This window comes from Haemaphysalis longicornis, unplaced genomic scaffold (genome assembly GCF_048455015.1).
Source record: "Haemaphysalis longicornis isolate Haplotype H1 unplaced genomic scaffold, Haemaphysalis longicornis Haplotype H1 scaffold_2, whole genome shotgun sequence".
NCBI classification, from domain to species: domain Eukaryota; kingdom Metazoa; phylum Arthropoda; class Arachnida; order Ixodida; family Ixodidae; genus Haemaphysalis; species Haemaphysalis longicornis.
The window spans coordinates 206,989,435-207,005,646 of record NW_027526295.1 but is presented as its reverse complement, the minus strand read 5'-3'; the positions used below and the strand labels follow the sequence as shown (position 1 = coordinate 207,005,646).

The 16,212-nt window shown below is 47.3% G+C and overlaps 1 protein-coding gene across 2 annotated transcripts in view; it reads right to left on the bottom strand.

Annotated features, from left to right (window-relative positions):
* LOC144169828 (lachesin-like) overlaps window positions 1-14,753 on the bottom strand; it is a 209,999-nt gene extending 195,246 nt beyond the window's left edge. Inside the window, exon 1 of one of the 2 annotated variants that reach the window (XM_077699193.1) lies at window positions 13,937-14,753. In XM_077699193.1, the coding sequence (XP_077555319.1) occupies window positions 13,937-14,006 (70 nt within the window). In that variant the 5' untranslated portion in view covers window positions 14,007-14,753. The remainder of the gene's footprint in view (window positions 1-13,936) is intronic. The other variant, XM_077699192.1, reaches the window with a different exon arrangement.
* Between the last annotated feature and the right edge of the window lie 1,459 nt (window positions 14,754-16,212).

Genomic DNA, 16,212 nt, shown 5'->3' with positions numbered 1-16,212 from the left:
ACTTGACTCGTGCAACGCACGCGTCGTTCACACCGTCAGCGGGTCGGCCTCTCCGTTGGCTGGCCGTAAAAACTTATCCCGGCTGGCTGCCAGATGCATGACAGTCTCTTTGAAACGCTACCGCAACGAGCAACCGGGAAGCACGGAGGCGAGTGCTATCGGGTGTTGTTGAAAGAAACCTACCAAGGTCTCCTAGTAAGAACACAGCAGCAGCAGCAGCAGTGCACAGAACGTCCGGAGAAAAAAGGTTCGCGTTAAAGGTTAGCCCAGCTTGTTTTTTGTTTTTTTTTTAATTTTCAGTACGTCCGCTGCATTCGCCGCCGGAAAACGAGGCAAGATCTTCAAACTGCGTTTCGCAAAATCTCGTGTGCTACGGTGACGTCAAGTTTGCCATCTCGGTTAGCACGACTCTTGCCGAGAAATTTAGCTTGCGCTCATACCATGGCTGCATTCCCGCGCTTGCGGAAATCACGTAACCTCACCGCTAAACGGCATTCGAACTCGCATAAACGGCGCCGTCGTATTTCCCCTCTCCTCTCGTTCGTATCTCAGAGCCTTATTTACGATTAACCAAAGGCATCTAAACAAGCTGTTGATGCTGCTAAATTTTCTTATCTTAGCTACCCCTTCACTTTTAATTAGGAAAGGGCACTTGCATTGTTAAATCCTTTCCATAAAATGGCTAATAATTCATGAATGCACAGACTACGAATGATGGAATAAATCTCCTGTAATGCGGTTTTGGCACCATCCGGTAACCATATTATGGGAAAAATATTGTACATGACGCTACATGCGCCAACAGGTCCACACTTAATCGTAGCACCACTTGCGATGGTGCTTCTGACATGCTTATTGCTTTTGTAAATAGTAATGAAAGTTTCAAAAGAACGAAACAATCACTTGAAAAACGGTAACGTCATGGGCTTGTCATATAGGTTTTGGACAAGCTAGTAGCGCATAGGGATTATTACCAGGTGTATCGGCATATTTAGGGCTAGAAATGGGCTTTCAGGACATTTATAGCTATTTATGACCGGCCAAAAGTGAGCAGAAAAACAGTAGAGGACACACAAAATGTCAGACTTGATCAGTACCGTATTAGTACGTTAAGACCACTGAAAAGCTCTATTTGGGGGTGCAGAAAATATTCATTTTTTTTAATTATTTCTTGTTTCGCACCCCCCAAAAAAGAGTCTGCAGCGGCCCAGAGAGACTCAACATCCCAATGAAGAGCAGGTTCTCCAGTCTCCCCTTTCCATCCCTTAGGCACCTTCCGTGATTACGCAACGCAGAAAACCAGGAAATGACTTTACATGACGCGAACAGCTCTACCCTGGTTTGATGCGAGAATGCCGTACAAGTCTCACAAGAAGTGTCCCCTTCTGGAGAATGAGGGTTCACAAAAACATGCCATTTAACATGTCCTTACCAGTGCCCTAAAGGGGGCTATCCGGGCATGTCTTATTGCTCGCGACGAGCACAGCGAAGAGCACCAATATGCAGGTACTACGCACCATCTTGTTCGGTCGAAGCAGTGTGCTTTCGCGAGCGTCATTTTGGAAGCAAACAACTCTCTGTGAAGTAGGAAGTCGAGATCCCCGTATATATACCCGGCTATGGGTGCCCTCGCAAGTCAGCTTAGATAGAACGGTTTGATAGGCAAAGCGAACAGAAAGACCTTCTAGACAGAGAAGTGCTGCGCGAAACTGTAATATGAGGCCAGTGCGCTCTCCCACTAGTTGCGTATATAGACATAAACAAATTTTCTATCATTCCTAGCATCGCCAGAGCGATAGTGCGGGCGCCCATATCATGAACATGACGAGTGCTTTTTTGGATTTTCAAGGTGCAAAGAACACTTTGCTAATTAAGATAACAGTGTAGTATCGATCGCGTTAGCTGCAGTAGGCCAGCATTTTCCCATATACCGAGTGGCAATGGGTATAGAGGGAAAGGTCTCAGCCTATTGTCACGAGAAGACATGACGCATGAATGATAGAAAGATTACTTGTCTACAGTGAAGAAAACGGCGCGCATTTATCCTGGATCAAACGATTCCCGCCGAAAATGACCATCGCTTAACCGCGTAGTCGTTGCAATTCAACCTGCAAATATAATCGGCAAACACTATATTCCATACCGATGTCGTTTCTCGACACATTCTGAGGAAATAAATGACAACCTTCTGATCGAGAATGGCAATTCATGCAATTCAATTCAATTCGATTTTATTTTCCCAAAAGACCCATTCATTCGGAGTTTAAGGCAGCCGGCAGCGTCAGTACTAACGCCCGGTGTAACAGTACACAAGCGTTGCCCGTTGCATCTGTGTGGGTACGGGCTGCTTTCTGGATTTTTATCAAGTTTGCCATACCAACGGCAGCAGCTGTCGGGCACGCACGAAAGTTAGGTATAACGTTTCACTTTGAGGGCCTGCGATGTCTAACCGTATTCGCAACATGACGTACAATGAGTACAATAAGTGCTTTTAGAGTGAAAGTTCTGTTACTTCAGGCACAAGCCCAGAAAATGTTTCGTTTCTCGCAGCGCCAATCTGATCTTCAAAGTCCGCCAGGGTCAAGCCAGCGTCTTGTGCGGTTGCGGAGTGAAAGCGTCCAATCGCTCGTTCGTTTTCAAAGGCGGGGGAGAGGGGCGGAGAGGGGGTAGAGAGGAAGGAGTAAGGACGAGTGCCATCAGCAAATGATGCTGTCATTCTGCGGCTGAATCCAAGTTCACGGCGCATTCTGCATACAGCACCGATTTCGGCGAACAGTGTCTGTGTTTCTTCTTGCGGTGCAATTGTGTACGCGTCCACTGCGCCCTCTAGGTGCGAAAACCGAGCTACCGCTCAGTAAGTGTGCGTGCGAAACCCGAGCTACAACGCAGCAAACTTGGTTTGACCGCGTTCAATCACAGCAGTCTTTTTTTTTCACTAGGTACCACTAGGTAGACCTCAAAGTGTGACTCCAGGCCTTCCTTCCTTGTTTTTGATGCTTAGGCCACCTCTTCCTAGCTCAATGGAACTCTTCATTCTTTTCCGGGTGGTTATACACTCACACTCCGCCAAAATATCAGCATGTACGCGTCCTGCATCCGTCTCTGCAAGACAGCAATGATCTTTGCCTCTCGTCGCACACAGTGCTCCTTCCCGAATCTGCATCTGCCTCTCACTACCTCTCGACTAACCGCAATTTTGAGCATGTTGTATCTTAACATTAGTATTTGTCAATGGCATCAACGTTACAAACATTATTTTTGACAGCCGAGCTGTTTAGACCGACACAAATCCGCCCGGCATAGTCGATGTACGAAGCAAACACGCTTGTAGTGGATCCGGCGCTTTAGATCTCTTGCGTGGACAAGCTGACGCTGGCGTACAAGCACCGGTGATGATAATTATGAAAGGGCGTGAAGGATTATGACAGTGGCACCACTACAACAAAAAATTCCGACCGCACATGAGCGCCTGCCTCGCGGCCACCACCCGGCGTCGCCGGCGCGAAGCGCCGGATACGACATTAGCGCAGTGGCTGTAGCAGCAAAAACCAAACCAAAACAACAAAAAAAAACCGAGTGCACGTGAGCGTCTGCCTCGCGGTGACCGCCCGACGTCGCCCCGCTTGACCGTGGGCTTACGCCACATGATGAGCTCCCGCCTCCGTCGTCGTCATCATGTAGGGACCGGCGCGCCATAGGTCCGCCGCGCCGAAGACGGTGCCGACGAATCTGTCAAGCCATGCCTCCGCAATCCACACGGGGAGACGGCCACCGGACCAGCTGACGAAGTGGAGGTCTACCGAGGCGAGGACGCGCTACAAGGGGATTTACCCTACGTGGCTGTGCGATCGGAAGACGAAAGAGATGACGACGATTACTACTGGGTAAAACGATGTACATATTTTAATGGTCTTTGCTTTACAGGGCCGTCCAACATGGCTTTGCACTGCTGGGGTCCGGGTGCTCCCTTGCTCCTGAGATCCGCTGTCTGTGTGGGGACCCTAGGTCGACTCCCGCTTTGCTGTTTCTCCAGCCTTGCACCAGTAGTGCGAGCTGCGCCATTTTTTATTTTTGTTTTTTTCAGCTGCAGCCAGTTAGTAGTTTATTATAAGAGAACCTGAGTTGGCCTGGTGCTTCGAGAGTGGTTTCAACGCTGTAGCTTTGCGCGTGAATAGCCGCCGCTGTCGACAAAGCAAATACTGGCGAGTTTTAGCTGACCGTTTTTCACGGTCCGCTCAGCTCCGACAGCAAGCGGGAGCGCCATTGCGCATGCGTGGCTCGCTTGGTCGCGAACAGCATTGGCTCTGGTTGCGCTGAGCGGGCCGCCGATACCGGAGCGGACCGTCGACAACGCTCAGCTTAAACTCTACTTTTTTGCAGTTTGGAAGCTCTGTGGCTGCGTTGCCTGTTAAAAAATCGAATGCTTCTTTTTTAATTCAATGTCTCTTTCCAAGTCCAGTAGCTCTGCGTCAATAAATAACAACATCAACAAAAACAAAAATTAAAGCCGTTCCACTCAATGCTGTCGGAAGTGCAGAGCAGTGGTTCGCCATAGTGGGCTGCACCACCGTTATCCGCTCACTGCTGCCCTGCCATGCATTTAAAATTTCCCGCCTTCGCAGTGTTCGCCCCTGCCCGAAACTGCGCCAGCAGGAGTTCTGTTCTTTTCGTGATTTTCGTAATTTCGTATGCTGGAGCTGTTTTGCGTCATTTCGAACACGCCATTTTTTTCTTGCGCGGCTGGAGCATTTCTGCGGCATTTCGCACGCGCCCTTTTTTTCTTGCGCAGCCGCTTTTTTCACTTACTATCACGAAAACCAACTCAACGAGTGTTTCTAACTAAATGAACGCAGGCGCTGCTGGTTAATTACGTATATTTTCCCTCAAATGTACCAATAGTTTTCTTTGCGCTAAAGAAAGGGGAGATGTAGGACAAGCGCCAGCGCTTCACGAGTTTCGAACGCTTATGACTATATAAACCGCTTGGCTTTCGAAGCTTCTGGGGTACGCCGCGAACGACAGCGTTACCACGGGACGCCCTGTTGGTCTACTTGGGTCCTAGCGAGTGAGCTACGACGACAAGGCGAAGGCCTAAAGTGCTCTGCACTTACAATAGGCGTGCATCTCCGAACCGAGATATTTTAGCTTTGAGTGACGCTGGTTTTAGCGTAACATTTTGAAGCGTACGTACACTGACCTTCTTCGTGTCTATTTCTGGGACGTGAAAAAAAATGTGAACCCATTAATCGACAGCTCAAGCTTTCTGGCAAACCCGAACGACTGCATTTTGTGCTGCAGTAGAATCGACAGCGATATCACGACCGCAATTTGCACTGCGATCGCATATTAACGGAGTGCTAACAACACGGCTTTCAAACTTTACGTGATTTGTGTTTGCTCGGAGACAACAAATTCAGTGCCGTTTCTTCACCATAGGCGTCACCTGAGCACGCGATTCGGTCATTATTAAGACGACTTCCTAAATGTTTGCGAAGAGCCCTATGTCGGCTCTTTTGCTTTGACGTTATTTGTTTTTTATCTGCACTGCCTACCATAAAGTTCTTACTGTTAGCTAAAGTATGATAGGACGCTGCAATCATTCAGCCAGCAGCACTACTTTTTATTAGTTTTCATTCAGCCATAAAAGAACTGCCAAACGCTAGAGAGCTCATAATAAATACTTCTACACTTGAAAACTGGGTTGTGACGGTACGATGCGCTTACGGGGCATCACGCGCATGTCCCTTTGGCGCTGTTTGCTAGCAATTAGAGCTTATCGCACGCGAATTTCGCTGATAGCGAACAGAAGGTTGCTTACATACTTTTGAAGACAGGAAACGCTGTAGTGTCTCCACATTCTGGCTCAGTAATGCTCGACAATAAGCACGGAAAGATGCATTCGTGCAATGGGCAGTGCAGAAAAGCTGCCGACCACGACGGAGACACAAGCTTGACCTAATGAAGTTTCGAAAGGTGCATTATATTATCTCTGAGCCGACTATAAGGCGACAACCTGAGTGGAGGTGAATTAAAGGCAGAAACATTATATGATACAGACATGCTGTAATTTGATCTCTCTATCCGCAGATATCAACCATTGACATATAATTCTTCCACCTGCAGCGAGACTATGTTACCTGCATCCCTTATACTGACGGCTGCACCAATTCTACTTGTCATGTGCATTTTTCACTTTAAAGAGTCAACCTAATTAGCTTTTACTGCTTTCATGTCGCTTTGTCCGGGGTGCTATTACACTCCTTTCATCTACGTTGTGCCGGCGTGGACGGCCACCTCTCTCTACTGCCGGCTCTACCTCCGACAATGATGGCGCTATGGAACTTCTCGGGATATGAAACGCCTCTTGCTATGAAAGGGTTTTTACAGCGAAGCTGTTTAGAAAATCGTAATTTTTCCTGTCCGCAGTTAAAAATACCAAGAAACTGCCCAGCGGGCACATGTGAGTGCGGGCCTCGCGGCGACCTCCCGGCCGTCAACAAATCCAATAAAATGCCTACTGCTCCTGTGTGTGTGCCTGGCGGCGACCGCCCAGCGTCCCCAGCGCACGTTGGTCAACAACATATCAACTTAGGTAGATTTGTTAAGAATGGTCAAGAAAAACTCCAGCGTTCGCTGTAATTGTGGCAAAAGTTGCTCGGAATGAGAACGACACGTCGTACCATACGCCCCTCCAATGTGATGGCCAATCATTATCACTTCCAAAAAAAGAGAGAGAGAAGTTCACACTTACAGAAACAAAGATGGACTAAAGGTCGTTGCGTCAGCGAAAAAGAAGCAATTCAGCAGCAATCGTGGACTTAAACCGTCGTGATGGTCGTAAAGGTTGCGTAGAGCTTCGCTACCGTCAAGTCTTATGCGTTAGTGTGAGATCCCTTCAATTTTTATTATTACGAAAGGGAATATTTTTTATAAAGTGTTTCCTTCCCGAACGTTGAACGTCGAGTTAACGACGATTCATGTAAAGCTTTTGCCTATAGTAAAGAGGACGCCGTACAACTTGCTAGAACAAAATCAGGTCGCTCTTTCGCATCCACAAAGACTGATTCCAAGCCACTCGATGTGTTAACGCGCGTGGCTGGTTTTTACCTTCACGGTTGTCGGGAAGCAGATTTTCACCAATGCTTCACTCCGTGGGGTGGGCTAAAGGAGAGGGTCTAGGCTAGTCGTTATGATTCCTAGACGGGATTGCGATAGAGGGGGTGAAGTCCCAAATTTTTGGTGCAAAGGAAGGGGAAAAAATCCCCGCGGAGGTGTGATTTCTTTCTAAAAAAGGGGCAAATTGCTAAAGTGAAGCCGACAGCAACCGGGCTAGTGCCACCGGCAAACCAACTTCATTTTCCGATATCACTGTACCTTTCCATGGCTCTAGGCCGCTTAACACCAGTGTGTTTATTTCCCCTTTATTTATGTTTCTTTCATTTTCCTTTTCATGGGATGAGTTTTCCTTCCTCGCACAGGATCTCAGTGAGGCATCGTCTCGTCAATGGGCGCGTTCTGGGCCTCACACGGAAGCTGTAATAAGATTCTTGTCGGTGGTGTGGGTTCCGTTGCCTCGGCGTAAGTTACGCCTTTGCATAAATCGACCACCCCACGTGCTGCCATCGGATAATGCATTTATTGAGCTACTCCACGCGCGTTCAGGCGACGCTGTTTTCAGCGTTTTGGCAGGGCTTCCACTTTCTTTACGTACCGCGGCGGCAGTTGAGTTAGAATTTTTTTCGCTAAAGAATATCTCGGTTTGTGCAGGTTTTTATGGCTGTATCGTCCGCAAACATTGCAAAGAAAAATTACTGTGGTCTAGAACAATGCGGTATAGACTAGAACAACTGCGCTAAAACAACCCTAAAGAGACGAGGGCAATGCAGGGGTGTATATAGACCGCGGAAGAGAAACACAAGAACCTGTGTGGTGTGGCTATGAATACAGAGGTGAAGAAATCAGCATGCGAAAGGACGCCTATTGTCGCCTATCTATGAAGGCATACACTTTTCGATGTAAATTACTGTGGTGAACGAGTGATCGATGTGTTAGCATGGCGTGCTGAACTAGGTAGCGGAATCTGGCCACACTTCAGTGGAAACATGAGAGTTTTGCCTTTTTGGCTACCCACAACACCTCTGAATTCCTTTCCTCGCTCCGCAGCGAGATCCGTCTTCGTGATTCGGCCTCTACAGTGATGGCGTTTAAACTACGAATTGTGGATTGAGCAGGCCAGGTGACCTTTTCTATAACCCAATTTTAAGACTTTTAAATGGATATCAAGGCAAATAATAGTTCGGTTCATTGGAATGCGAGTAAGAGCGACAAACTTGTTATTTTAAATTTAAAGGATTAGGTAGATACTAAGAGAACAAATAGACTTTTTCTTTGATTTTGTGATTGACGGGCGAAGACTGTGCGCATTATTTTCCTATTGTTTTATGATGCTGTTTTATCGTGGTGCTTTAGCACTATGATGAACCTCATGCAGCGGTTTCTCTGCTTTTTTGGTAGGTTTTCAATGACGTGACGTCACTGTTAATGTTGTGTGGCGGATAATGTGAATGCCTGGCAATTTTAGTGTTTTTTTAAGGTCAGAACGACGTACTTTTGAGGAAGAGAGAGCGAGATAAAGAACGGCATAGCGCTCTGTAACAGAAACTTGAGGTGGGAGCTTTGCCAGCGGCAGTGCTTGCTCATGCAGATAAGAATGACCACAGTGAGATGGTTTAATTACGGGCTTGGGGTGACTGCAGCGGGAGATAGGAATTTCCTTTAAAAATTGCGGTTGATTCCTCTGTCATAGGAATCAGTAAAACACGAAAGTGAAATGTGCAGCGAAATCTGCAGCTGAGCATGATTTGCCGGTCGGCGGCTGTCTTGTGAGTGTGCTTTTCAGGTGACGTCTTGCTGGCGGGTAGCTTCGGCAAAGATGTACTGACGTCATTTCCGTGACGGATATGACGTCAGTAAAATCTTGGTGTATCCCGGCATATACAACACTTTCGTGTTAAAATATAAAACCCGAAAACGAACAACCCTAAGTATAACGGACTCTTTGGTTCTAAAGGTCGCTTCCCCGCAACAAGACCCTGTGTGCAGGGGGGCACCCTTTACAGGCCGCTGGCTTCGTTGTACTGGCGTCATTTCCGTGACGGATGTGACGTCACTCAAATGTCTGTGTATCCCGGAAGAAAACACTTTCATGTTAAAAAAAATCGAAGCTCCTTTCTTGAAAGAACGATGGTTAAACCCGAAGCTTACTCCCATGCAACCTGATGAGTCAAAGTCAAAGCTCAAAATCCAAACTGCTTGGACCGTGTCGTATTGGAGCAATCGGATAAACGTCGGCTTCATAGCGCGAGGGACCCAGGTTTCATTCCGAACACGGGAAGTGCAAAGTAAAACCACGATGTATGTCGTCATAACGCTCCTATTTAGCGTAATCGCCGTCAAAATCGGAAACCGCAGCAGAAGTAGCAACCGCATAACGGCCTTCTTACTGAAGAAGTTCTAGTGATTGGTTTCCACATTCAACCCTACTGTAACTGCTTCAACCATCAGCTATATACATATATCACGGCCAAAAGTAGGAAATTGTTGCCAATACACGCTTTCCGTCGAAACTCTGAAAGTGCGTCCTCATAAATATATAATGAATATGTAAGCTTGGGAACTGCCCGACGCTCTAAATTCATTTCCTCCGACTCGGCTTCGTAGCTACGCCCTCGAAAAATTCAGTTCTGCTATCGTTTGACTTTGTGTTTGCATTTTTCTGGCTGTGCAGCGCGCAGAGGCGAAACTAGTGGACAAACGTTTACCTGGCGTAGCGCGTTTCTTTTCGTCTTCATGACGTCAACTCAGCACACTCTGAGCTTGCGGAATAGCGGGAAGAAAATGGGTTTTTTTAAGAACGATTGCATGAAACAAATCCGGTTCGTTCAACCGCTTACGAGGACATTTCTGATACGCCGGTATTTGGTAGCTTTGCACTTATTTTTTTATTCACGCATGTGTGGCTGAAAACGCCCGGAACAGGTGACCAAAGTACTTTCTCTAAACTTGGTTGGCCCACTCACAACGCGCTATTTCTCGGCGTTTAATTGACGTCATGTGTCGTTTATAATCGAAGTTGTTGCGCCACGGCTACGGCGAATATCGCGTTCGTTTCTTTTATTGCTTAGAAATTTGTAGTTGATACGGTTTCTCTTTGGGTAATCGCTTTTCTTCTAAACTGATGAATTACCTACGATGAAAAATAAAAAAAAAGATGAGAACGTTGCGAAGCTGTTATCATGTCCCTTCTTGCATTTTTAATTTCGGGAACACTAAAACGTAGGTCGCACTGCAACACAATTCCCCCCTAAACTGCTATCCTGCCCTTCTACCCTGAGTGACAGTGACTAAGTATTCTGTCCCTGAGAACCAAAGCGGCGATTGAAGGAATTTTTCGCGACAGAAGAAATACAAAAAAAACTGTGATTGATTCCTGGTCATAGGATTTAGTAAAACACGAAAGTGAAATGTGCAGCGAAATCTGCAGCTGAGCATGATTTACGGGTCGGTGGCTGTCTTGTGGTCGTGCTCGGCGAGCGCTGCCCTGCTGGCGGGTCGCTTCAGCAAAGGTGCACTGACGTCATTTCCGTGACGGATATGACGTTAGTGAAATCTTGGTTATCGCGGCATAAAATATTTTTGTGTCAAAATATAAAACCCGCAAACGAACAACCCCACGTATAACGTACTCTTTAGTACTAAAGGTTGCTTCCCAGCAAGAAGACCCTGTGTGCAGGGGTGCACACTTTACAAGCCACTTGTTTTGTTGCACTGGCGTCACTTCCGTGATGGATATGACGTCAACGCGATCTTCGTGTATCCGGAAATAAAACACTTTCGTCTTAATATCTGCGCGTGATACGTTTCGAGTCACGTCCCACAAACCCTAACCGTTCGTATCAACTATGGCTTGCCCGATCCTATCTATGAGCAAAACGTGAAGCTGAACTCAGAAAATCTTTTCTTAAAGAACATACAACGTGTGCAGCGGCATTAGTCATAAGCCGTAGAGAGTGGAAGAGCAGGATCAAGTCAAGTTCAGGCCATGGAGGGCCCTAATGAATGCACATTCAAAGCGACAAAAAAGAAATGAGACCTCCAAGTCTTAAGATTTCCATTGCTGTAAGCAACGTCGTGTTAAGAGCCGCACTCTTTCCCTGGCGGTCGTCCCAGTTTCGTCATGATCTTGATACCGATGTACAAGTATTAAAAATTATTTAATTAGAACTTTCTTTCTGTCATGATTTGCTACATACTTGGGCGAACCAGTGATATGTTATTATTGACTGGAATAGCTTCAATAGACGTCTTTTAATGCGCGATCGCCACAAAAGCACAAAACCACATTTGGCGTGGATAAGAACTACGAGAAGAGCATGGGGAATGTAAGAGTAGCCCCAGGAAAGCTGGTTTTGAGATTAACCGCAAAGAATGTCCTGTAACAAGTGTTTTGTTGGACAGAAATTTTCATAGATGCAACTACTCTCTTTGGTGGTTAGCGCATTCATTCCGGTGGCAAAACAGCACGAGAACTATTTTCTTAATACTTGCCGCCGCATTTATACTCTAATGACCCTTTTTATGCAAATACACTCTGTAATAACAGCAATTTATGGAAAGAAAACAGCATTCCTGGGTGAAATGTTAATTTTACTTCCTTTGCTATTTTACACTCAGCTCATTGATTTGGATATTGGAAAATCTGTCAATATTTGCTCCGAACTTTGTTAAGACGTGTTCGAATTCAAACAAACAACTCGACGCCGCAAATGGATTATAGGGCCATTTGAACACAAATATCTCGATGCGTACCTACCCTCGAACCTGTCCTGGCGCCGTCATGTAAACTGCGTTTGTCAGATAGCTTGTCGAATTTTGGGTTTCGTGCGTCGCAATGCGAAACAGTTTCCAGCGAAAACTGGAGTTGCTGTTCATGACCAATGTGCGTCCCGTACTCGAGTTTGGTTGTACAATATGGGACCCACGTGCTAAAATTAGTATCGTGAAGCTAGAAAGGTGGGTAAATTTGGCTACTGGATTTGGTTTCACGAACCACGCAATGAACTTAGTTTGTCGTGTTCCAAGCGTAGCCTAGGTGGGGTTTAGCTTCAGCATCGTGGGTACGTGCTCAGCCTGAAATTTTTTTCAAATATATTTCATAATGAAACCGGGGTTGACAGCAGCCGATAAGGACTTCCTTCAGGACTGATCACTCCTTTAAAGTGGAGAAAATACATTGCAGAACGGAATTTTTTAACATTCCCTGTTTTACCTAAAACATTTGCGAATGGAATAGGCTATTGAGTGAGGTCGTATCATTTACGCCCAATAATGAATTTTCGTGTTCTTTTTAATGTGTTTTTTTTGGCGATGCCTAGGTCTGACTTATCTGCAACTCTATCAATCATATTTCTGTTTCCCTGTTTTTTATGCATGTTTGTTTACACTCTCGCCCTCCCCCACTGTTATGGCTTTGGAAAGGCGCTGTGGGTACTACGATAAATAAATAAATAACTAATTAATCAAATAAATAAATAAATAACAAAATAAATAGAGCCAACTTCCTTGCTCTCACGGCACAATAGGTTTCTTAGTATCATTCTTTTCCGAAACGACGCCATCTACTGCTGTACGGAAGCTTCTAGCGTATCTTACTAAGTACTGGATAAATTTTTCTCGCCAGTAAGTTGAAATAGTCAACTTATCTACGGGATCAATTTGCAACTTCCTGAGCATGAATAAGATACCATCGAACACCATCGATTATTCTTCTCAGCACGAAGTAGTTAACCGGATTAGAGCACGAAGCGAGTTCTTTCAGTCGCACCAGCCTTTCTCGCTTCCGCCCCCAGCGCCGAATTTAAAGCAGAGCACAGTGACCCGTCATAGCCGCGAGGATAAAACAACCTCGGCGAAGCGCGGTCGCGGCTTCAGAGGCAGTTCTCACGAGGGAACCTCGGGACGAGTACGTGACCGGGAGGCACCTGTTCTCATTGCGGCACGCTCGCCCCCTCCGCTTCCCGTTATTCGTTCGTGTCGACGACGACGCTGGCTGACGGACGATTACGGACGGGTTTTTTTCTTCTTCCCCTCCGGCATTGGCGGCTGCGGTGTGCTGCAGCCCGCCCACGTGGGAAGAAGAGGAAGGAGTGCGCGTTTTCCCTCGGGGTCATTACCAGCGTTCGCGAAAAACACCCAACGCCCATCCGCGAGAGAGCGTGTGTGTGTGTGTGTGTCGGGTGCGCAACAAGCAGCGGCCTCTCTATACGTGCGTCTATAAATCGAAGACAATTAGCGAGCCGTTTATTAAAGTACACTCGGAGGAACCTCCCCGCCCCTCCCCGAAAAACGTGCGCGCGGGAAACGGGGGTCTGCCTGCCGGCGCGGGCGCTCGCGCGACCGACAAAAATGTACGCGGGAACAGGACAAAGGGGAAACAGTGGTGGAGACATACGGTTCGCTTCATTTGCTCTGTGGGCGTCCAAATGGGCTTGTTCTCTAACGATGCAGGTCTCTTTCGAGAGTTTCCTAATGGTGCGGACTGTTAGAGAAATTCGGGCACCGTACCCCGGTGCAAGGCGTTGCCCAAGACTCGCTAGGTGTACCTTTACCTCAGCCCCTCTATCGAGAGCGATGTTGCAAAGTGGGCCTAGGCGGTATGAGGTCAGTGTATACATTTGTTTCGAGAGATGGCGGTTTTGTCCTCCTGAGCCTGCTGCTCCTGTATTATCAACTGTGTGGTCCCGACGCAAAAAAGTATCGTTCTTACCGGCGCCCCCATATTAGAATCGGCGATGATTTTAAGGCCTGTTCTTTTTCCGACTCATCGCAGGCGCTCGTTTCTTTCGAGGAAGTTTGGGAAGAGTGTTTGCTCTCTTACCTGCGACCAACACCAACAGGACGCCCAGGCTGTATCGTATGGCGGCAGTGTCGACCACTTTGATCGCCATCACTGAGCGGCAAGAAAGCGTTCGTCGAGGGGTCCGCACGTCAGAAAGCGTCGGTGGCTGTCACGGCGTCGTCCATCGACTTGATCGGCACGAGAACGGTGCGCAAGATTCTCTCTGCCTGACTGCTTTTTTCCAACTGTTCTTCGTGTACTTTTCCCCACACTCTCTTGCAGGCCCACAACAAGACGAGAAGGAGAAGTACAAGAAACAAAAAAAGAAAACGTAAAGTTTTTGTTTTCAGCCGCTCACCCCGAACAAGTCACATGGCGAAAGTTGCCCACAACTCGGTGCGTCAACGCCGCTGTCACGTTCCAAACACAGTCGACGCGCCGTCGACGCAGCCGCCTCAGAACGGCGTAGCGAGGGCTGAACCACCCTCTCCCTTTTTTCTCCCAGACGCAGCCAAGAGAAGAGACTAGCCGGGGAGACACGGAGTCTGTGGCCGCGATCACATGTTCCCCAGAGCGGGCTACAACACAACAATGCGGCTTCGACGGCAGCAGCAGCGACGGGCTCCTCACGTCGGCGTTCCTCTCTTCCCGAAAGAGCGTGGCTCCCTTCCTCTTCCCGTCCGGCGGCGCGGGACTCGTGCACGCGCCGCGGCTCCCGAGCGCAGGAGTTGCGCTGCTTGCTTCCCCCGGGATCAGCGCGCGACCACGCTTTCAAAACTCGCACACGCGTGTCGAGAGCAGCGCCGGCGCTCCGGGGACGCCTCCCCCGCCCGTGACGTCACCAACGCGTGCGCACATGGAAGCGGCGGCCACTTGGAGACACTCCCCCCTCCTCTCCCCATTCTGCTGCTGCCTTCCCGCTTTTTCTTCCCCAGATTTCAGTGGCTTTTTTGTCTCCTTTTCTTCCCCTTTCTTATTTTTCTCTCCCACTCTTTGATGTTGAGAGGACTGCCTGTCTCTCTCATTTCTGGTTGATGAGGGGAGAATTTTTTTCGCATTATACTTTGTGGTGTTGTTTAGCCACCAGTTAGTTGAGGCCGGTATAATAACGAAAAGAGACTTGATCGCAGTCCACTATTTAATCTTTAGAGTCCCCCGCTCTTCCGAGACCTGTTGTGCGTGTGGCAACGGGCTTTTCTATTAAGAGGGAATCCGGAGTCTGCTTAATAGGTTTGTGAGCGATATTGCAAGAAATAAAGAGCTAACTTTAGTTTATATGGCACAAATTGTTTCGCGAGACATTTTCCTACGTTAATGTGGAAGTTGTTCTGCCCCTCTAATGCTAATAAAAAGAAACGAAACGTCTAAAAAACCGTGATACGGCAGAAACAGAAACTTGTAGCAGTGGATTTGGTTGCTTTCAACACGCCTCAAAACAGTTCCTCACCTCTATGGGCATCTCTCTCTCTTTCTCTTTCAATATATATATATATATATATATATATATATATATATATATATATATATATATATATATATATATACTAGCGGTAGTACCCGGCGGTGCCCAGGTGGGCCATTATATTAAGGACAGCAATGGGTATAACACAAGTTCGTTTATTCATTAGTAGTGATATTAGGCTACTTCATTGGGAAGTGGTACACACTCGGGAGCGCCTGCCTGCTGTCAGTACAAAGGCTCCAACTGCAGGCGCGTCGTGGTAATGTGAAACGACTAGCAGTCGTGTTTTACTCCAACTCTCGCTAAACAAGTTGCACCAAGATGGTGCGCTCGAGTGAGTGAGTCAGTGAGCGAAAAAAGTTTTATTAAGCTGGCGAAGTGGGAATGGTTCCCAATTTCAGAAAGCCATGTGATGAGCCGGCAGAAATCGCTCTGGAGGAAGTATTCTCTGGACATCCAGATCGCTGTTAGTCACCAGGATCTCCTACAGCTCAAGGGTGGGAAAAGTCGATGGAAGAAAGAGGAGCTTGGTTTGCTTGCACTCTTAATATGATATCAGGAAGAGTGCCAGGTTGTAAACACAACTGGAATTCGGCAGGAGATTGTGCTGGGAACAAACGATGGATGCCCGACCGGGTGACGGGTATTCTTCCTCATGGGAAGTGCTATCTCAGAAGATATGAACGATGCTCATCGGTACAGTTTTATCATAAGTAACATGGTCTCCCTACGGGAGGGGCAGGGTTGCAGGAAGTCCCAACAGATGCCGAGGGCTAAACTTTGCGCTTTTTACTGGTACATCTTCTCTTTTACATTTATGATATATGACACTGGCTCCGACAGGAGACGCGTA